The sequence below is a fragment of the Eptatretus burgeri genome, chromosome 3 (genome assembly GCF_056783735.1).
Source record: "Eptatretus burgeri isolate ZD-2024b chromosome 3, Ebu_testis_v1, whole genome shotgun sequence".
In the NCBI taxonomy this organism is placed as follows: domain Eukaryota; kingdom Metazoa; phylum Chordata; class Myxini; order Myxiniformes; family Myxinidae; genus Eptatretus; species Eptatretus burgeri.
In genome coordinates, this window is record NC_140963.1 from 29,152,816 (window position 1) to 29,176,110 (window position 23,295).

The 23,295-nt window shown below is 48.0% G+C and overlaps 1 protein-coding gene across 3 annotated transcripts in view; it reads right to left on the reverse strand.

Moving 5' to 3' along the window:
• The window catches only part of LOC147029609 (cytoplasmic dynein 1 intermediate chain 1-like), a 98,382-nt gene that overhangs the window by 22,069 nt on the left and 53,018 nt on the right, over window positions 1-23,295 (reverse strand). For all 3 annotated transcript variants that reach the window (XM_085872754.1, XM_085872756.1, XM_085872753.1), the window contains exons 11-14: window positions 10,864-11,010; window positions 10,644-10,757; window positions 4,073-4,206; window positions 1,526-1,670 (exon numbers count right to left, since the gene is read on the reverse strand). In XM_085872754.1, the coding sequence (XP_085728880.1) occupies window positions 1,526-1,670; window positions 4,073-4,206; window positions 10,644-10,757; window positions 10,864-11,010 (540 nt within the window). The remainder of the gene's footprint in view (window positions 1-1,525; window positions 1,671-4,072; window positions 4,207-10,643; window positions 10,758-10,863; window positions 11,011-23,295) is intronic.

The window sequence follows — 23,295 nt, forward strand, 5'->3', positions numbered from 1 at the left end:
CATCAACTGAAAAACCTGCTGAAAATTATTTCAGAATGTTTTACACATGCTAAAACAAAGAAATCAAAAATTGTGTGCTAGATTTCTATTTGATCCAACTTTTATGACACAGCGTGTTCCAAAAAACCTGGACAACTTTGGTTGTTAATATATTTAGTACCACAGCTGATACAACAATACCCTTTGTTTTATATGATACAGAAACTCATAATAAAGTTTTCATTATTTTCAGATCTGGTGGTTGAATGTAAAATAAAATGGTGACTCTGCAGGAGAAAGCTCAAGCGTTGAATGGTTCATCACAATGAGATCCGACACGTAAGTTCAGCGTAATTTCCATTCAAGGTATGGAAGGAATCCGCCATCGCGGACTAGTATCACAGTGGTACAAGAGGTTTAAGGAGACTGGAAGTTTTCAAACAGAAAAGTCACGGTCGACAAAGCACAAGTGCAGCAGACATTGAACAAGTGTGCGAAATATTTCAACAAAGTCTCAGAAAAATCAATGTGACACACATCCAGAGAACTGGGACTACCAACCACTGTACACAGAATTTTCCATAAAAGACTGAAGCATTATGCCTATAAGGTGCAGATTCTGTAGTAACTCAAACCAAATGACAGACCCAAACACAAGGTGTTTGCCTTGGAAATGCTCAGTCGCATTGAGAATGATGAAGATTATCTGAAAAAGGTAATGTTCACAGACGAAGCTTGCCTTCATGGGAAGGTCAACTGGCACAATGTGAGGATCTGGGGTTCTGAAAACCCCCACTTGGCCATTGAACACATATGAGACAGTACAGAGGTCAATATGTAGCGTGGCTTTCTCCATGACCACTTGGTGGGTCCATTTTCCTTTGCGGAACAGTGACCTCAACAAATTACATGAACATGTTGGAAGGATTCGCCTTGCCACAGATTGAAGACCTGCAACCCAATATCATTTTTAAACAGGACGGCACTCCCCCTCATTGGTCCGTCATCGTTCGTGCCTTCCTGAATGAAAATTTTCCAGGTCGCTGGAGTGGCTGAGACAGACCAACCACCTGGCCCCCACTATCTCCAGACATAACCCCCCTTGATTTGTTTCTGTGGGGGTTTGTCAAAGATGTTGTCTGCAACACCTCGGTGGCAAACCTGCATGATCTTCGTTCTCTGATCACAGTTGCATGCGCACTGGTGGACATAAGCATGCTGAGCCAAACATGGCCAGAACTCGTGTATCACCTTGATGTCCTGTGCATGACAAACGGAGCTCACATTGAAGTGTATTAATGGTGTGCACAAGACTTTATGAGTTTCTGTATCATATAAATGAAAGGGTATCATTGTATCATTTGTGGTTATAAATATATGAACAACCAAAGTTGTCTGGGTCTTTTTGGAACACCTTATACAATGGTCTTGGTTCATAGAAGAGCAAAACAACAAAGGGCAGGAGATTTACAATTCCTGGGATTCAACCAAGGAAAAGATGGCACACATCACCACATTATCATGATAGTAAACAGGTGGCACTCACCCTGGTGCTCCACAGCTTTACTGTCCAGTCAAAGGATGAGGTCAGGAAGAGGTGTGAGAAATCAATTGGCCCAGCAGCAGCATGGCAGTGAATTCCTGTCACAGGTCCCTGATGACCATCGTAAACCTCACCAATGCCAGCCTTACTGTAAAGCATGGTAAAGGAAACTGTTTAGCAGAACAAATGCTGTTTCAATGCACTCATTTTTTTTTTCTTTGTTATTTTACAGGGTCTACGTCTCATTTGGAGTTGCAGCACAAATCACACGCATGCATACAGACAAATAGATGAGACAACACCGGACCTGACTTCAGACAAACACATCCGCTGAGATTGGGAAAAGTGACCCAACATCTCAGGGAATTCTGGGTACTGGTGTCGCCATTTTTATGATGCTGCATTTTTGCTCCGCTCTCAGCAGGACAATTTAAGGAGAAATTTAAGGAGACAGGTTGTTCCACCTGAGAGTACCTTTATTCACTCGACACGTTTGGCAGTGTCTTCCCATCCATACACTGTGTCATTCTCGAGGAGTAAGACTATGAGGTACTCTTCAAGTTTCTTTCCCCATGCTTCATCACTTTGGAATTCTTTACCTGTATCCTGCTTCCCCCTCAATCCTAACCTAACGCAGTTCAAGAGGAATGTGAATAGATTTGTTCTATCGGTTTACTATCTAGACTTTCCTTTGTGGAGCCCCTCATTTGGCTTTGTGGTGGGCAAAATCCCATTAAATAATTTTTTGAACAAAAAAAGAAGAAATTTCTCCTCCCCATGGATGCCAAACCGATCTTTGGTCAACATCCAAAGCATTGCCAAAAGTGGGTTTGGTGAACCTGCATGTGAATTCGATATTGTCGAAAAATAATGGACGGACCTCAATAATGATTTGTCCACTTGTTTCAACCGTCTGCTTTCAAAGTCATAACTTCTGTTTACTATCGTAAAGTATAATCATATGTCACCAAAACCAGGATCTAAAAATGTGCTCAGGGATATGTTTGAATTGTGGTAAAATAAAAAAATTAAAAAGTTATTTAAAGAATGAAACAAAGACACACGTCCTCATATTAAATAATTCATCTCACAAAAATCGTTCACTTAAAATGGAAACACAGTTACAAGGAATGCATCACAACAGATTTGACATGTGTGGCAACTGGCAACTGTAAAAGATGTAATGAGCATTTGATAGTCAATACATGACTTTCAAAATGACGTATGAATGCCAAATGAGGCCTTTTGCACATGTGCTGTGTGTGTTTACAATGACTGGGTTCAGCTCGCCGGACACTTTTAACCTGCCGTTGCTGTCACGAAACCTGGAATTCAAATCATCTTTTAAACACAATATTCAGCATTAAGACGAATGAGTGGCTATTCCAAGATGGTTCACCATAATTGTTCTGTTCCTGAATAAAGATCACTCACGGAAATATCGGAATATGAAAAATATATGTGGATGAGATGAGTTGAGTTCATACCATTTCCTGTTAATACAATTAGTTGGTGGAGGCTGTGGTGATAACACACACACACACACACACACACACACACACACACACACACACACACACACACACACACACACAAACACACACACACACACACGGATGCTTCTCCTTTCACCAATAGATGCAAAAAAAAGAGGGTTCATAACATTTCCTGTTAATACAATTAGTTAGCAGAGGCTGTGGTTATAACACACACACATACACACACACACACACACACACACGGATGCTTCTCCTTTCACCAATATATGCAAAAAAAAGAAGGTTCATAACATTTCCTGTTAATACAATTAGTTAGCGGAGGCTGTGGTTATAACATACACACACACACACACACACACACACACACACACACACACACACACACACACGGATGCTTCTCCTTTCACCAATAGATGCAAAAAAATAGGTTCATACCATTTTCTGTTAATACGATTAGTTCATAGAGGCTGTGGTTATAACACACACCAACACACACACACACACACACACACACACACACACACACACACACACACACACACACGGATGCTTTTCATTTCACCAATAGATGCAACAAAAAAGAGTTCGTACCATTTCCTGTTAATACAATTAGATAGCGGAGGTTGTGGTTATAACACACACACACACACACACACACACACACACACACACACACACACACACACACACACACACTCCCCCCCCCACAACCAACACACACACACACACACACACACACTTTGCCTTTCACCAATAGATGCAAAAACAGAAAATCTCATGTAATTTCTCTTGTGGCCCCAGAAGCAAACAATTTTTTTTTTTCATTTATAACAGCCCACACAACTCCCACTCCCACCCTCCCAAATTGATTCCGACCAGTTTTCAAACTCAAGATGTCAAACTACTGTTAACTGTTTGTAGAATTTAGCATGAGTCTGTTTGTGAATTCCAAGTTCATTTTTTAAAAGTTATCTATTTCAAGTGATATCACTGCTGCTGCCCCTCCTCTTCCCCCCCTCCCCCAATCCAGAAATTATTGAAGTACTTTTACCTGCCATGGCGGCATGCACCGTACACCATTCCCTCTTCACTGCCGACCACAAAGTTATTGACATCACCGAGAGGGAAGGACATGCCTGTGACAGCAACCGCTTTTGACTGCTTGTGTGACAGCTCGAGGCTGTCCTGTGAAAATGTACAAGCATTCCATTTGGCACATATTTTAGGCTAGTCGAACTCAATTCAAAACATTTTAAAAAGTTTTAAAAGAAATACATGGAATGATTTGAGCATTAACGATTAAATGTTATCCATTGGGTAAAGTCTATAGTTGTAGCCGATGCGCGCGCACACGCACACCTCAGATCCTGTTAAAAATAAAAATAGAAAAATAAATCAATAAAAGGCTGTTTGAACATTGTATATTTGATACATCGAACTCCATAAAACAGTGGGTGCCAGTGCATTTGTCTGTCCTCCTTCATAAGGACGACTTGAGAATAGTCTTAAAGGCCAACCGTTAACATGACTGTGTGTTCACTATGGTCTATTTTTCAGGATAAAAAAAAAAAAAAACTTGAAAAATATTTTTCATAAAAGAGTAATTACGTCTCTTCTATTGTAGTGGGGCAACTTAGCTAAATATAGCATAACAATTGTGCATTTTGTGAAGAAAGCACCAAATTTGGCACACGAGTAGCCTAGCATATTATGAACAGATTTGGATATTGAGCAATCTCAAATTCAGCCGCTGATGGCTGTGGCAGCCATTTTTCAAAATGGCCGCTAGTGGTTACTGTTATGACACCTATCTGCTTTACTGGAGAGGAATGCAGGTTGATTGTGAAAGTTTATTTACTCATAAAGGTCCAATAATGGTCAAAGAAAGTAACAATTTGATTTGGTTGAGAAAAAAAAGTTAAAGTGGACTAATTAGTCTTATTCCCAATCGACCAGGCACATCAACAGAACAACGCATGCATCAAAGGAGATGGTGGAGCAGTCGGCCTCACTGATAACCCAAGTGCCCTGCGGCGTTGGATGATTGCTGGGCCAGAAGTTGCCAGGGCCATAGAAGAGTTCCAAGATGGCCGTCAACACAGGGGGAGGCGAGAGGACACACGTCATCACGACCAGACACCAAGTGTGCAAACCTCTTTCGCCAAGGATGTCTGTGCCCTTGTCAGCGACATAGAAGAGCTTGGCAACCCCTTTGAGGAAGAGAGCATGGATATGGTTGTCCTTGACACAAAGGAAATTGCAGGTCCTGCTGCAGTTGAGAATGTCAGGAATGTGAAGAAGATTGGCCAAGAGCAGTTCCAGGCTTTCACCAGAGAATGCCTGGTGGAAAGGACCAAGCTAATTGATGATGCAATTCGTCAGAGCAAGCTGAAGGTGTTTAGCACTTCCACCCCGAGAAGTGTGAGCAAAGGGAAACAGCAGCTGGCCTCTCTCAGCAATGGCGTGGCACTTTTCTCACAGCTCTACATCGGTTGCCAGACGAGGGATGGAAACCTTGAAGAGTTCTTTCGTCATGAGAATCAAGCGTGTCCTCCAGCTCTCTCCGATGGAGAAAGTCTCCATCTAGGTACGAAGAGTGATCTCCTCAAATGCTTTGAAGAGTTCTCCAATGCCCAATCAGAGGCTCCTGATACCACCAGCCTAGTTCTTGATGGGGCAGTCATTGTCCAGATGCTGAAGCCTGCAGTAGCCAAGAACTTTTATGACTATGCCCAGGATATCTTCATACTGTACCTGTCAACAAAGCTTCAGACTGTGTCACGCCTGGACCTGGTCTGGGACCGCTACATTGCTGATTCACTGAAAGGCAGTGCAAGATCAAAGCATGGAAAAGGAGTGCATAGACACATGGTCAGAGCAGCAGTTATACCTGGAAACTGGCAGAACTTCCTCCGAGTGGACACCAACAAGACCGAGCTGTTCAAGTTCTTATCAGAAGCTATCTTCAGGTGGTTTGACCAGGATGACAAGCAGCTGGTTATCACTGATGGAGAGGCAGTCCTGAGCAAGCCACCGCTGCTAGACCTGGCCTTGCTCGCCCCATGCAGCCACGAAGAAGCTGACAGTCGAATGTTGTTACATGCATCCCATGCAGCCAACCATGGTCACCACAAGATACTGATCAAGACAGTTGACACAGATGTTGTGGTGTTGGCTGTGTCAGTGGCCCAGGGACTGCAACCAGAAGATGAACTGTGGCTAGCATTTGGCACTGGGAAGAGTTTTCAGTACCTGGCAGCCCACAAAATAGCAGCTGGCCTAGGACCAGAGAAGGCACAGGCACTCCCAATGTTTCACGCTCTGACTGGGAGTGACACTGTATCTTGCTTTGCTGGACATGGTAAGAAGACTGCTTGGACAATCTGGACCGTTCTGACAGAACTTACAGACGCACTGCTGAAGCTATCCTCTGCACCAAGTGGCATACCAGACGATGTCATGCACACCATCGAGAGGTTCGTCATATTGCTCTATGACAGAACCAGCACGCGCAACGACATTGACAAGGCCCAGAAGAAACTCTTCGCGAAGAAGAACAACATGCAGCTGATCCCGCCAACCAAGGCAGCTCTGGAGGAGCATGTGAAGAGGGCGGCCTACCAAGGAGGCCATGTGTGGGGTCAAACACTGCTACCAACGTCAGAGCTGCCTCCTCCATCCAGCTGGGGCTGGGTCAAGAATGACGAGGGGGTGTACGAGCCACACTGGACGAAGCTACCCAAAGCAGCCCACACCTGCTATGAGCTCGTATCGTGCAAGTGCAAGAAGAGCTGTCTGAAGCGTTGCAAGTGCAAAAAGGCCGCACTTGAATGCACAGCTTTGTGTGTGTGTGTGTGTGTGTGTGTGTGTGTGTGTGTGTGTGTGTGTGTGTGTGTGTGTGTGTGTGTGTGTGTGTGAGGGAGAGTGCTCACAAAATTGAGAGAATATTAACAGAGCAGACTGTGTCACTGATTCAGAACATTTAAATCAGACATCTCTCGATCAATTTCTATGAGTGAGATGTCGGTATTCATATGAATGAGACGCAGCCCATGATTCGTTTGCCACCACGCTCAACAACCAATTTCTGTGAGTGAGATAGTCGTCCAGTACAACAAATAATTAGCAGCCATCTTGCAAAATGGCGGTTATCTTTAAACTTGAGGTGGCTACAGGTTATGTTTTTCTTAATTCAGCTTTTAATAAATGTTCAAACCAATGTTAGAATGAAATTATAGTAACCACTGGCGGACATTTTGAAAAATGGCTGCCACCGCCATCAGCGGCTGAATTTGAGATGGCCCAATATCCTTATCTGTTCATAATATGTTAGGCTACTAGTGTGCCAAATTTGGTGCTTTCCTCACAAAATGCACAATTGTTATGCTAAGTTGCCCCACTATTGGAATTGTAGGTGACTTGCAACTGGGCCTCAAGAGCGGTGTCGACAGGCATTTTAAAAACAACAATAAATACAAGGCACAGGGAGGTAAAATTTGCTGCACATGATGTGAAACACAAGCAAAGTAAAACGCGTGTTCATTTATGTAAGTAGGATGTCGAATAAATAAATAAGATATAATCACACCTGACGCTAGGCCGAGGCTTCAAACCTTGGCATGCTCATGAGGCTGTACCATCGAAATTAAAAGTTCCAGAAGATAAAGAAAATATGATCACATTTGTACATGTAGTTTTCAAAATAACACCTTTTCTTGCTACGAAACACCACATCTTCCAGTCTCCTTGAATATTTTGAATAAAATCATTCCAACTCGTCATTTTGACGGGCTTTTATACTCATGTATAATGTACAATATGCATGAAAAATTAATCACAATAAATAATTTGATATTATTACGTAGTGGGCAGGCAGGACAACCTAGAGGGATGCACACTCAACCTCTGAGCTATCTGGGTTGGGTTTGAATCTCGGCCCAGCTATAAACTGTCACCCTCGGGTTACGCAAGCAGGCGGCTACATCAATGTGTGTGCTGTCCCTCACATGGATGGTAAACTGGATGTCACGTATGCCAGCATTAGTTGGTGGACATTGTATGCATCCCAAGGTGTTCTTCGTGAAGAGTCGGTGATTTATTACTGGCACACTCAACAAATTATAAATTCCTCCTCCAACCTAACTAGTTGAACGTCAGGCTGGGCAACCAGTTCACGAAAGACTTGGGTGAAAAACTTTCCCCGACTGACCCCATGAGACAGTAGGAATAATTGTGAATTTGTGGCCATGAAAGAAATAAGGAAATTACAACTGTGATTAAGTAGCCAAATCAAATTATTGTTGTACTCCATAGAGACACTGCATTAGCATCAAAACCGCACTCAGTGATGATACAAGTATTGGATACCGTGCACATGAATGGATGAGTGTCTGCAAAATGAAACATTTTGAATAAATGCATGCACAATTAACAATCATTGTGGATCAACAAAGACGTTTCTTCTTCTTTTAGCTCGAGGCGTGTGGAATTGAACACAACATCTCAGCTCTTGAAAGAGTGAGGCAGCGTACTGACAATGGGGCAGCGGGACAACAGTTGGATGCAACAAGCAAGGAAATGAATGAACAGGAAAAGATGAGAGAAAAGAAGGAAGGAAACAGTAGCCTGCAAGAGAGAGGGTTGGGTTAAGTCGTGTTAATGGGGGTAGTTCATGTATAGGGATGGGAAATGTGAGAGGGTGGCATACCACGTACTACTGTATTCATTTGCAACTAAAGATATTGCATCGGTACTTTAATGGATCGAGTTTGTCTGCACATACCATGTCCACATGGTCATTTTCTACAGTCTCTGACTGCTTAATAGACATTAAATACACCATCAATTACAGGGTACACTAATATGTCAATTTCTTCTGTAGTTCAGCATGATATGTACAATACAACACATGTATAATCCAAAGATTTATTAACACGTTTCATGATAGCCATGTCTTGTACAACATCCAAAATCATGCAACATCAATGGAGTCTTGAATATGTACGGGTTTCTTCAGGATGTAACCGGTACCGTGAGCCTCCGTTGGACTTAGTCTGAAATGGGGGCTTATGGGTTTGGTCTCAATTTTTGTGTGCGTGCGTGCATGCATCCGCAACCATGTCTTGGACATTTGTCTTGGACAACATCCCATGTCCATGTCTTGTCTTGGACAGTTGCAACCATGTCTTGGACAGACCAATTTCATTTGTACTTGACACAAAGACAACGCATGATGGTATGCATAAGCACATCATTTTGTTTCGCAATGCGATCAAAGATGGCTGACTGGCGGCCATTTTAGTTGTAAAAACAAACAAAAAAAAACAAGTGTCGAAAACGTCCCCAACCATTTCTCGGACAAGCATTTACCGACCTTGTTCAAACTTGGCGCACAGATAAAAAATGATGGCTTACATACGTTTGTCTCTTTTTTTATTAATGAGATCCAAGATGGCTGACTGGTAGACTGGCTGCCATTTTGGGTGTAAAAACACCGATGTTGAACACATCCTCAACCATTTCTTGGACATGCATTTACCGATGTTAAAACTTGGCACACAGATATTGAATGATGGCATGCATAAGCACGTCATTGTTTTTTTTCGAGATCAGATCCAAGATGGCTGACTGGCGGCCATTCTAGTTGCAAAACCCTAATGTTGAACATGTCCTCAACCATTTATTGGACACGCAATTACCAATGTTGTTCAAACTTGGCACATAACGAATGATGGCTGACATATGCACGCCATTTTTTTTTTGAGATCAGATCCAAGATGGCTGACTGGCGGCCATTTTGTTGCTTAAATATGTCGCAAACCATTTCTCAGACATGCATGGTCTGATTTCAGTCAAACTTGACACAATCACAGCTCATGATGGCATACACTTGCAGCCCACTTTATTTTGCGATCTGATCAAAGATGGCCGACTGGTAGACTGGTGGCCATTTTAGTTGTATATAAATATGGGCTAGCCCTTTAACTCTGTGTCGCAACATGACAAAAACAATGGCAGTGATGACATTTTATGTCTTTTTCACTTGTTTTTCATGGTTTGGGTAATATAAAAATATTTATTTTCAGCAATTATAAACACCAAGGTTTGTGTTTCATTCATTCAACAGCAGCATGAAAGTTTTACTGCAAACATAATGCATCACTGCCAGCATTTACTGTAGTCTTCATCTGCATGTTTGTTTTGCTCTACCATGGCCTTCCGCCCACCCCATACCTCTCCCAACTCCTCCACTAAGTTTGCTCTAAACTGAGCATTGCTTTGTCGATAAACAAAAAGGAAAAAAAAACAACCTTGGTCTATTCACTACTTTTCTCATAATGTCAAAAGCCTGGCCAGGCCTGATGCTCGCCTAAAGTTAATGCAGAAATTTTGAATTTGGCCGTGGTGCCGATGATACCTCGTTGACAAAAATCTCCCTAAGAAACAAGATAATTCACATATGATGAGATGATGTAGTGCTTTGGAGTATTGCTAAATTACATTGCCACTCCAATGCATAGCAGCAGGATCAAAACAGTGAGATGATATATATGATATTGCATCGAAGTAATGCTTTATGGACATTGCATAAGAATGCAAAGCAGAATTTTAGCTCATGATACCTGCGGCTGAGACAGCATGTCTAGATTCCATGAACACATGCGTCCATCAGTCGAGACACTGATGAGATTGTGGGCATTCTGAGTACCCACGACATTGACGCAGTACACAGGATGCTGCACAACAGAAAAAGAGAATGTATCATGAAAGGAGTCACACTATTATGTACACCATGGTAGCAAAGAAAGTGTCATCTATCTTAGCCGTCTGTTCCATACCTACCGTGTGTGCTGTGGCAGAGAGTGGTGTGCGCTGCACTGGAGTCGTCCGGTTGCTGCGGTTGTCCCAAAGAACAATCTGACCCGAGTAAGTACCTCCGACAAGGAGGTTTGGATGAAAGCGAGCAAAGCATGCAGACATCAGTGCTGACTGAAAGGCAGGTAAACGAGAAACAGTATGAGCATTGTGCGCATCAGACAAGAAGCTACCAGCACAGTAGTAATGCTTTATGGACATTGCGTAACTTGTAGCAAAGAAGTTTATTTTAAAAGGAGTGCAACACAATGGATATAGCATTGATCAAATACAACACTAGGTAAGTTATTCAGCTTGAACTAAGCAGTAAATTGTGTTGCACATCATCAAATGAGTAGCGCAAGCCACTTTTATCACAAGTACCCTTGTTACTCTCACTAACAAACTGCCATATTGTTGTGGGCCGGGGGTCGGTGGCGAGAACGACCGTTAGGTGGGGAAGTTTACGCCGTCTCCCACCAGACTCCCCGGAATTATAGGCCGTCACTCTGGATAACTCCGAAGCCGGCGGGTCGATTAATCGACCGTGAAACGCCAATATCTCCACCGCGTGGCGTCGGGTTAATTGTCTAGATCCCAATATACCTAAATAACCACGCAGTCTTGGCTACTGGGGATTCACGCCCTCGGCACGTCTTCTCGAACCGGGTCACTCTACCGACTGTGGTAGAGTTCCAACTAGCGACTACCAACTCCAGCTCGGTTGCAGCCGAGCAGAAACTGCCAAAGCCGTGCCGGCGAGGATGAACAGATTATCGGGGATGAAACCCCGTCTGAACTCAGACCCGGACCATGCTGGACCAAATAAAGAAAGGACGGAAACGAGCTGGGAACATTTCTAATAATTTATTTACAATAAATTAAAAGACAGAAGAGGTGAGACTTATCGCGAATATGCAATGAATATTTACAAGGATCAAAAACACTTATTCAGTTCTACTTAACCCTCGAGAGCCCACGAAATGTTCTGGGTGAACAAAAAAATAACCCCTGGGGTTCTAGAGGGTTAAAGACGGGCCCACACGCAGACACACACAAATTAAAAGAAAACACAGTTTTTTATTGGACCCTCCAGCGGATGAGAGAGACGAGCTGTGGGTCAGAGTTCGGATGGGCACCTGTGGGGTGTCGAAGGTCCCAGCCGCACGTGTGGGACTCGTGGTTCGTGGCGGACCCGCGTGGTGGATAGTCGGGTTCACAAAACAGGCCAGAACTCCCCGCAACAGCCACCGCGAACAGACTGCAGCTGACTCAGGCTCCGTGAACAAACTGCAGCTGACTCAGGCTCCGTGAACAAACTGCCTCAAAACCCCACTAGCCACCGTCAAAACTCTTTCTAACCCACACAAACTCTCCTCCACACACCTCCTCTTTCACAGAGCATCTCGGAGATCTATCTCCTCCCACACGAGGAGGGGCCTTGGAGAGAATCATCTCGCTGTCCGTCCCTCATTGGCCCACGGCCGCATCCCACTGGGACGGAGCCATGGCCCCTGTTCGGAGACCCCGCATTCTCCAGGTGGCTCCGCTCTCGAAGATTAACAGTATCCATGTTGCGTTGGTGCAAGAGTTAAAACGTTTGTGGAAGGAGCGTTGATGGGAGCGGCAAGGAAGGGCTGCAAGACCCTGCCCTGGCAAGTCAGAGTGCTTGTAGACAGCGGGTGGGTAGTGGATCGTGATGGGGGATGGATCATGATGGGGGATGGATCATGCAGATGGGATGGTTTATTCGATGGCTCGTTGGATATAATAACCAAACTAAAGACGTCACAACGCACACATTTAATCGTCCCACTGAACAAAAGGATGGGGTCCTAACTACACACACACACACACACTTAACGAGATAACTGACTTTTGGGACATCTGTATGTTGAGTGTGCATGGTTTCCAGATTCGTAACACTGAGTAGCGCAAGCGATTTTTATCACAAGTACCCTTGTTACTCTCACTTACAAACTGCCATATAATGCCTCTCATAAGTGACTTTGTTAGTAGAGTTTGAGCATTGTTGTTCAATAACTCACATGCTCTATTGTTTACAACATCAAATTATAAACAAAATGGAATGTTGCCATGGTTTGTTGATTTTTTTACAGAGAGTTTTAAAAAGAGTGATGTGTTAAAAGATGTGGTTTGTATCCTGTATAAATACTGGCAGATATTGATCATGTGATATGACATGTGGAATGCCCAGAAAGCAAACTGAAACAGTGACAACCACATGATAATAAATCTATACTAATAAATGTCCGAGTGTGTGTGTGTGTGTGTGTGTGTGTGTGTGTGTGTGTGTGTGTGTGTGTGTGTGTGTGTGTGTGTGTGTGTGTGTGTGTCCATAACTCCAAAACCATTAAATCTAGCAGCCGGAAACTTTGCAAGCACAGCAAGGGAACTCCAAGGAAGTGCGTGAGTGAAAATTGGGTGTTTGGGTTAATTAAAACACCCACTTTGAAGATAATTAATGGCCTTGTTAATTATTCCTTTATCATGCGCATCCTCGGACACCTCGCTGTCCCTCAAAGTCGATTGGGTTTTCACTTGCCATGTTATTTTGGCTGCTCAACAATGCCTTGACTTGGAACAGACTGCGATGATTTATTAATGATAAAGTTTTTTGTTTTCCACTTTCTTTACTCATATCATCAAGTGCCTGATCACCATACCTATGAATCGTTGGATACATTGCAATGCTTATAAACGCTCGTATATGCCAGCGTTCATGGCTTTATTTCATTTCTGCACATGCCATAACCTCGAGAATCTCTTGAACTAAGCCAAATTACAAAATTTAAGCTCCAGGATTGAACTTAGCAGCACTTCCGACTGCCAAAAAAGTGTTCATATGTCTAAATCGGACATAGTTTGATATTTTGGGCATCTCCAGCAGGTATTTAATAGCACTGATCGGTGATCGCTTGCCTAGCCAGCTGTTCCTTATCAACCGTTTCATTGGAGTGCTTCCTTAAGTGCTTAAGCCACTTGGTGAGCACTCTGCAATATTCGCACTGTCACTGAATACTGTATATCGATCGACTTGAACAAACTTTAGGGGCCACTCGCCTGCATTGGCCCTGCTTTGTCATGCGGTGTGTCAGATGGTAGCTGGCTCACAAAAATGTGCAATTTTATCTTACACCAAGTTTCCCCTTTTTGTACGTTCTCCATTCATTATACAACCCAAAACTTTGGCTTAGATAAATACATATTAAAAAATTTAATGTTTTGTTTTTTAAAGTTTCTTCAACCGTTTTGTTGGTGTGCTTGCTTGGTGCACGAACTTCAAGCTTTGATGGCGATACCGCAGTTCGATACTGGAGTTACGAAGGCAAAATAAATTAAATGATTATATTGAATAAAACAAATTTTCAGTTATGAATCGCCACATTGGGGAAGAATAGCCGAGAGGTATGCACGCTCACTCTAAGCTGTGTAGCCTGGGTTTGAATCCCAACCCAGCTATAAATTGTCATCCCGGTGTTTCACTGGCAGGATGATTCAACAATGTGTGTGCCATCCCTCAGATAGATATAAAACTGGGCGTCACATATGACGGAATGCCAACCTCTCCATTCCCCTTCTGCACTCTCCCCTATCCCACCCTCCTCTCTCTCACCACTCCCCTCCACCCCCTTTCTCTCCCTTTCCCCCTCTGTCTCCCATCTTCCCCACTCCCCCTACTTCCCCACCCCTCCCTCTCTGTTAAGGAGACTGTTAAGGACTGATGGTTTAGCTTTGAATTTGAAACCGCTTCCCTATAGGGTAGCTTGTACAAATCAGATTTGGAGTGAGCCGACCAGAGGGGTTCAAAGTTCGCTGCATGCGCAAGCAAGCATGCATACATGCAGGCAGAAAGGCCATTGTCAGGTAGATAGTGTGAGTTTTAAATGCTCCCACCTGGTTTTATGTCGAACCTGGCTGTTAAAAAGAAAATGTTGCTGTTTGGACACATTTCATCACCCTTCCCTTCCCCTCCCTTCAGGCTGCCTTCCCTTCCCCTCCCCTCTCCACCCTACATGGACATCTCCCGGTGGTTTCTGCGTGCTATATTAACGTGCCGTTTTAACATACCCCATTTAATTCAATCCTGTACTACCTCCCCCTCCCCCCACCCATTCTCCACAAGTCCCACTGCCAAATGCATGTCGAGAACCCCTCCCCTCACACTTACCTCCCCCTCCATTTCCCTGCTCCTCTTTCCCACCCCCGCCCTCTTGGAGTGTATAATGATGTTTTGGGAAGCATCACTATCCCAACCCCCTCCCTTTTCTCGCTCTGCCCCCTTCCTCACCCTCCTCACTCCCTCCTCCTCCCTCTGCCCTCCCTCTGTATCCCCTCCCCCTCCCTCCCTCCCTCATCTCTCCCTCCTCTCTCTCCCTATCTCCCTCTCCCCCCCTTAATATTGTTGTCAGCGAAGCAACAGGTTGTATATGCCAGTAAGAGAAAGAAAGAATGGCACTCGGTCAAGTGCATACCTCCTCCAGGTTGACCAATTCATGTTTGGAATCCCACTGATAGGCCAGATCTGCATCCAGACCTGAACCAAAATATTGTTGTGGTTACCAAATTCGCAAACCACCATTCAGGTCCCTTAGGTGAGGTATCTCGGTAAGTACATGTGTAGTTAGGCCCAAACCCGTTGTCTAGTGGGAATACATGTCATTTATGCGAGCTGCGACTCTTCAGGATAGCCGTTTTTCTTTTACTATCTTTATTTTGGACCAACCGCCATGATTACCACCACAACCACAACATCAACCACCAACCACAACGCCGCTTCACCACAACCGCCACGACCTTCACGTCACACCTCGCAGCCGTAGCATCGCCACCGTTCTTGCCCCGCTGTGGGTACCGGTGTTGGACTCGTGCAGGGCGCGCGTCGAACAGCGTGTACAAAATCACGGATTTTGTGCTTCAAAAACGGATCAAAAACGACACACGCCCACTTTTTGCCGTCCAATCGGTGAGCGAGGGGCGATTTGGCCCCGCCTCCAGGACGATCGATATATGCAAATTTGTGGATCAAAAAAGCCTTCACGCCCACTTTTTCTCGGGCCAATGGGGAGCGAGGTGAAAGGTCAAAGGGAGGGGGTCAAAGGCGAAGCTACGGGGGGGATAAAAGGACCGTGTTCGTCAGTCAGGAGAGTGGAGAGTGGAGAGTGGAGAGTCGGAGAGTCGGAGAGTCCAGAGGCGGAGAGTAGGAGAGTCGGAAACAGAGGGTCAAGACTTCGCGGGCGGTGGAGCTGCTCGTCGTGTGCGTTGGGTCGGAGCCGGAGGGGACGAGGCTGTGGAAAGGCGGCGACACCAGTCGAGGGGGTGCTCGCGTCGTGCAGGGAGCTGCACCCGAGGGGAGGCCGACAGCGCGACCTGGCCGAGGTGGAGACGCACACCAGGGATAATAAAGATCCTCTATGCCCGAGCATCAGCAACCCCCTCCTGTTTCCCCCCGCGCTGAGATAGTGCGACCAAGGGGCCCCTTTCCCCACCCCCTACCAGACACTGCCCGCGAGGCCCGCGGGGTGGGGGCGCCATCGCCGCTCCGCGTCTCATCACCAGACGGGTAGGCGCGACCCGGTCTCGGCCTCAGGCCCGCCTCATCCTTGAGGGTATTTCTTTTCCTTGGTTTTGGGTATGTGTTGTCGGCGCCGTCTGTGAGGTAGAATTGTATAAGTGTTGCCGTGTGCTCGGTAGTCGGTATTAGCTCTGCATTGTGTCTTCTCTTTTACATTTGCTTTTTGTGTAAATTGCATTGTGTCTTTTCTGTGTGCTTTTGGTGGAATTGTATATGTGCGCTTTCCGTTCATCGCGAATAAATGTGCTTTGTGTTGAACTGTTTCCCGCTTCGCTTCGTCATTTCTCCCATTGAATCCTCATCTTGCTTCACGTAAAGGGTTGGTAGTGGGCTGAATACGCCCGATAATTAATCGAACCGTCGAGGTCGACGATAACACCGCTCGGTTATTCTGATAGTACGGAACGGGTCGCTTAAGTGGCCCGTGTCCGAAGTCGACCTGCGGCGAGGTGCGATCGCCCGGTCTACCCTCCGCGTGGGTACTTAGGTAGGTCGGGTCGGCGAGCAACCCTATCCCACGCTGGGGGCTGATTGGCTCGATCGCGGTGAGACCAAAAGGTCCACCCGTGACTGGTTCCCGGCGTTAGTCCGAGAGGGTCACGACTGGATTGTCCGTCCGGTGGGCGACGTGCCGCGATTCGAGTTACGTGGCCGTCAGCACGCCGGCGGGCGCGGAATACTGCAACACTGGTGTCAGGTCGTGCGATACAAATTCATCGCCCTCCTCTCGGCACTGGTATCAGAGAACAGGAAAACGGGCTCTCCTGTCTCCGGCTAAATTCACGGGAATCGGTCCAGGGGTGAGAGAAGCGACCCCCGATTCCCTCCAAATTACGAGCGAGCAAATTAACCCTTCACGAGAAGCAAGATGGCGTCTCAAGGCGAACGGGAGCCGGGGGTATTAGAAATGTATATGTGTAGTAATGTAGAGTCCATGGTCCAGGATGGAATCCCCGAGCAGGAAATGTTGATTGTGCAGGAACACGGACTCGCCCAACTGAACCCAGGGCCCGAGGTGGGTGCGGCAGCGGCCGCGGTGTATGACACCTCCCCCCCCTCTCCACCAAAACCCTTCCCCAACCCCTGCCAAAACGGCTCACTCAAGCGCACCCGACATAGCCCAGCTATTCACCATGCTGGCGAACATGAACGAAAAAATAGATGCATTCACAAGCGAAATAAAACGCATGAAAACTAAAATGGAAACAAAGATGAAGGAAGAAAGGAAAAAGTTCCGGGGTGAGACGCAGAACATGGGCCGGTGCCTGCAGGCGGGCATGAAGGCCGTGAGCAGGGAGCTTAAAATGGCGACTCCACGTGTCGGAACAAACGAGCTGGAAGGGGTGCAACGGCTGACAGGCCCGCGGTGGAGGCGGGTAAAAAAAAAATCGGGGGGCGTGTTGGGCGGAGGGTCGTGACAGAGGAATCGACGGTGACCAAAAGGGAAAAATTAAATGGGGAGACCAAAACGTGTGAGACGAGACACGAGGTGACGACAACGGAAATAATAGTTGAGACAAGAGAGGTAAAGGGTGAAGAGTTGGCAGAGACACAGGAGATGGGAACGATAGAGGGAAGACTACACGATAAAGACGGGGTAAGTGACGCACACACACACACGGAGGTAGTGGAGGATAATGGGGGTGAGCTGGCGGACTGGGTAGAGACCCAGTGCGAGCAGCTGGATGGCCTCCTCCAGGAACGAGGGGAGGGAGTATGCCCCCTTGAGGCGAGTCACGACCAGGTGAGTTCGGTCGTGCTTTGCGAGGTCGAGGGGAGGAGTGCTGTGGACAGGTGCACTGAGAGCTTGGGGGGTATAGAGGCCCCGGAGACCCTTGTGGGGACACGAATCCCCAGTGTGGTTGTCCCTGTGTGTGTGGTGCAAGGTGTGAGTGCGGAACCGTGTGTGGAAGCGACCCCGTGTGTGAGTGGTGTGGTGGCGATGGTGTCGGAGTACGTGCTTCCCAGCACGCCGTGTGTGAGTGAGGCACGGAGTGTGAGTGAGGGACCGCGGGTTAGTGCCCCCGCGTGTGTGGGTGAGGCACCGTGTGTGGAAGAGACCGCGTGTGTGAGTGTCGCCGTGTGTATGAGTGAGGTACCGCGGGTGAGTTCCCCCGCGTGTGTGGATGAGGGACGGAGTGCGAGTGAGGAACCGCGGGTGAGTGCCCCCGCACGCGTGAGTGAACGGCCGTGTGCAAGGTCGCTGTGTGCAAGGGAGACCGTGTGCGTGAGAGAGCGGTATGTGAGGGAGATGTCGGTTGGCATGCGGGAGCACGCAGCCGCGTCTCCCGGTGTGAGTTTGATGGAGTGGACTGTGTGCGTCGTAACACGCAGGTGTGCGTGGGTTGAATGGCGACGACGAAGGCGACAGAGGAGAGAAAGCCGAGTAGCGGCTGTAGTTGTTTCGGGGACCGTGCCGGGTTCACCCAGCAGTGAGCACGAGGTCCGTGCTGTGCAACGCACGAGACCGCCACGTGCTCGCTTGCGAGAGTGAAGTCCCGGTCCGGAAACGCACGCGGTGGATTTGCCGATCCCGCGGACGGACAAAGTTTAGGCAGGTAAACGGATTTGGACCGGACGGGTTCTCCACGCGATCGTGTGTGTTAAGCTCCAACGGGCAAAGCACATGTGTTCGCGTGGGGAACCCCTCGAGCGATGGGGCTTGTGTTTTTTTATGCGCACGGTGACGTCATGGCTGCACGTGGGGTTGGAATCCGGCAGGAGGGGTATCTCTGCCGGATGGTACCGTCCAAGGAGGGACGAGGAACACGTGCAGCTGCATGACGTCACGGGCAGGTGCAAAGTGCGCGAGCTCTGAGTTGCCGCGCAGGTGCTGCGCATGAAAAAAAAAAAAAAGAAACAGTAAGCCTCACTTTCGGGTGCACAGGATTCCTGGGCAAGGGGTGGAAGACCCCCTTACCTGGGCACAGGATGGAAACTAGTTAGGGGGAAGGGTTAGCTTAGCTAGACCGACTTCATGGGGCAGGGGTAATTCCTCATGGAGTCCGTGGAATGGATTAGTTAGAGGGATTGTAGCCAGATTTAGGTTGGGAAATAAAATGGGATTATTTTGGAGACAGAGACAGACTTTGGATGTGTAGAGGGGACGTAGCTTAGCTACGTAGTGTTAAAAGGAATGTGCTATAGTGTAAGGGACGACGTGGGAGCACGAGTTAGTTAGGGGATGTAGTTAGAAGGATGGCAGAGTTCAGCGGTGTGTGTGTTGAAGAGTTGGAGAGTTGTGAGGTGAGTGCATGGTGAGTGAGTGAGGCCAGCGGGTCTGTGTGTATGGAGTGAATGGGAATGCATGGTGCGATGAGTGATTGGGGAGGAGTGACTCCCGCCCAAGGGACCCCGGGGTCAGTATAAAGTGAGTTAGCTGGGTTAGTCAAATTGAAAAATGGAGGTCGTTTTGCTGTTGGTGGGAAAGTAGGCTCGAAACCCGTTTGGAGGGGTGCAGGAGCCCTGTTGACGGGCTTGGGAGCGTGGCTGCGAAAGGTGAGTATCGCTGAGTGGGTACCCCGGGCACCAGGCTGGTCGGCCGCGGTAGGCCATGGGCCCATGGGGGGCCGGGATAGAGTAGTGGGCACGGGTGCGCCTGCTTGGTGCGGGGGCCCGGGGCGCCATTAGCCGCGTGGGCAGTGTTGTGGGCACGGGTGACCCTCGGAAAGGGGCCCGGGAGGCCGGCCTGCCACGTGTGCGTTTCAGGGGAGGTGCCATGGGGGCACTCCCGGTGTTAGGGAGCTGGTAGGCTCGGAGGCAGTGTAGTGCCCCGGGGTCACATAGCGGGAGATTCGGCAGAGGGTCGTGCCTGCCGAAGGGAGCCACGTGTCCCAGCCAGGAGACCGTGTGAGGGCACGGAGAGAAAATTGGGGGGCGAGGCCCGAAATTGTGAGGACACCAACACAGGCGACGGGAATTTGGGTTGTTAGAACCAATAGTTTAAGCGAGAGGCGCTTGTTGAAAGCCCCGGGGTAGTTTAACAGTTAAATGGTTAGGGTAGATTAGGAGATGTACCCCTCCGCACCATCCATCCCCTCGCTGTCGTTGTGGGCCGCTGGACCCACTTTGGTTAAAGATCGCCGAACTCTGGGGAGGCCATTCTGAGGCTTCGTTGGGCCTCGACACAGGACGTTAGCTCTCCCTTGTTCCCCTCTGGGAAGGGAACGTAGGGGTTGGGAGTAGGCTAGGTGACAGAATAGGTTAGCCGAACAAGGACGATAAAGGGGGTTAGGGGACGATTTATAGTGGGGGAGTAAAAATAAAAACAAAAAAAAAAATTAAGTTGGGGCTAAATTGGGGTTTGACAAATTAAGGGAGTGGGTATGTACAGTGACAGGCAAAGGCGATAGGTGGGAGGGAGACAGGTAGGTAGGTCCGAGCCCGCCCTCCAAGTGGCCAACACCACCGCACTCCCTCCACCAACCTCCACTGAACGGCAAGAGCTGGCCAACTTCATCGGCTGGCCGTGTTTTGCTTCAAGGCGGAGGCCGGCCAAGTTCATCTGCAGCTGCTTCGCTGCAAGGCCTGTGCCGGCTGGATCGTCTGCCGGCTGGCTGTTTTTCTGCAAGGCCTGTGCCGGCCAGTTCATCTGCTGGCTGTTTTTCTTCAAGGCCTGTGCCGGCCTGGTTCTGCTGGCTGAGTTTGCCTGCAGCGGCCTTCTTCTGCGGGCTGTGTTGCCTGCACCTTTGCCATGCCATGCCCACTGCCCACGTTCACCAGCCCCGTTCAATTTTTGCTTTGCCCCCCCCCCCCCTGTTCATTTCCATGTGCGCCAGGATCCGCAAGGCAACAGTTTGCAAGCTGCAAGAACTGCCCTGTTGGCAGCTACAACACGGGCCTGCAGTGGCGGCCCGTGCACCGTGTTTTGCGTCCATCCATTCATGCATCCATTCGTTGTGCTCATTGCGTGTGCCACTTGAGCTGGCACGGAGACTGCGTTTGTGCAGCCCATGCACCGTTGTGGTTCACTGCGTTCAGTTCAAAAGGGAAGGCCTTGGACTGCGTGTGAGCAGCCAGCCACGTTCCCTGTCACCTGCATTGTTTTGAGCCAGAGACTGCATGCGAGCAGCCTGGCTCCCTGCTAACTGCTTTTCTTTTGGAGAGTTCAGTGATCCTGGGCCATGGTTTAGTGTAAAATTTGTAAGTTAAGGTTAAGATGTACTGTAAATATGAGTGCGCCCCCGGCATGTATGTCTTAGCGCCGGCAATTTTATTTAAGTCGTCCGTGTGAGTGAGTTTGTTTCGATAGTTACGCAGCCCTCAGGTTATTTATTTTGGGGACACGAATACCATGAATGTCGCACTCAGGGATCCGTAGGTAAAATGTACTAGGGGAAAACTACACATGATGGCACACGAAAATTTGACGACTCGGGACGAGTCTGTAAAAAGGGGAGGGGGTAGTGTTGTGGTTACCAAATTCGCAAACCACCATTCAGGTCCCTTAGGTGAGGTATCTCGGTAAGTACATGTGTAGTTAGGCCCAAACCCGTTGTCTAGTGGGAATACATGTCATTTATGCGAGCTGCGACTCTTCAGGATAGCCGTTTTTCTTTTACTATCTTTATTTTGGACCAACCGCCATGATTACCACCACAACCACAACATCAACCACCAACCACAACGCCGCTTCACCACAACCGCCCACGACCTTCACGTCACACCTCGCAACCGTAGGCATCGCCACCGTTCTTGCCCCGCTGTGGGTACCGGTGTTGGACTCGTGCAGGGCGCGCGTCGAACAGCGTGTACAAAATCACGGATTTTGTGCTTCAAAACGGATCAAAAACGACACACGCCCACTTTTTGCCGTCCAATCGGTGAGCGAGGGGCGATTTGGCCCCGCCTCCAGGACGATCGATATATGCAAATTTGTGGATCAAAAAGCCTTCACGCCCACTTTTTCTCGGGCCAATGGGGAGCGAGGTGAAAGGTCAAAGGGAGGGGGTCAAAGGCGAAGCTACGGGGGGATAAAAGGACCGTGTTCGTCAGTCAGGAGAGTGGAGAGTCGGAGAGTCCAGAGGCGGAGAGTAGGAGAGTCGGAAACAGAGGGTCAAGACTTCGCGGGCGGTGGAGCTGCTCGTCGTGTGCGTTGGAGTCGGAACGGAGGGGACGAGCTGTGGAAAGGTGGCGACACCAGTCGAGGGGGTGCTCGCGTCGTGCAGGGAGCTGCACCCGAGGGAGGCCGACAGCGCGACCTGGCCGAGGTGGAGACGCACACCAGGGATAATAAAGATCCTCTATACCCCGAGCATCAGCAACCCCCTCCTGTTTCCCCCCGCGCTGAGATAGTGCGACCAAGGGGGCCCCTTTCCCACCCCCTACCAGACACTGCCCGCGAGGCCCGCGGGGTTGGGGCGCCATCGCCGCTCCGCGTCTCATCACCAGACGGGTAGGCGCGACCCGGTCTCGGCCTCAGGCCCGCCTCATCCTTGAGGGTATTTCTTTTCCTTGGTTTTGGGTATGTGTTGTCGGCGCCGTCTGTGAGGTAGAATTGTATAAGTGTTGCCGTGTGCTCGGTAGTCGGTATTAGCTCTGCATTGTGTCTTCTCTTTTACATTTGCTTTTTGTGTAAATTGCATTGTGTCTTTTCTGTGTGCTTTTGGTGGAATTGTATATGTGCGCTTTCCGTTCATCGCGAATAAATGTGCTTTGTGTTGAACTGTTTCCCGCTTCGTCATTTCTCCCATTGAATCCTCATCTTGCTTCACGTAAAGGGTTGGTAGTGGGCTGAATACGCCCGATAATTAATCGAACCGTCGAGGTCGACGATAACACCGCTCGGTTATTCTGATAGTACGGAACGGGTCGCTTAAGTGGCC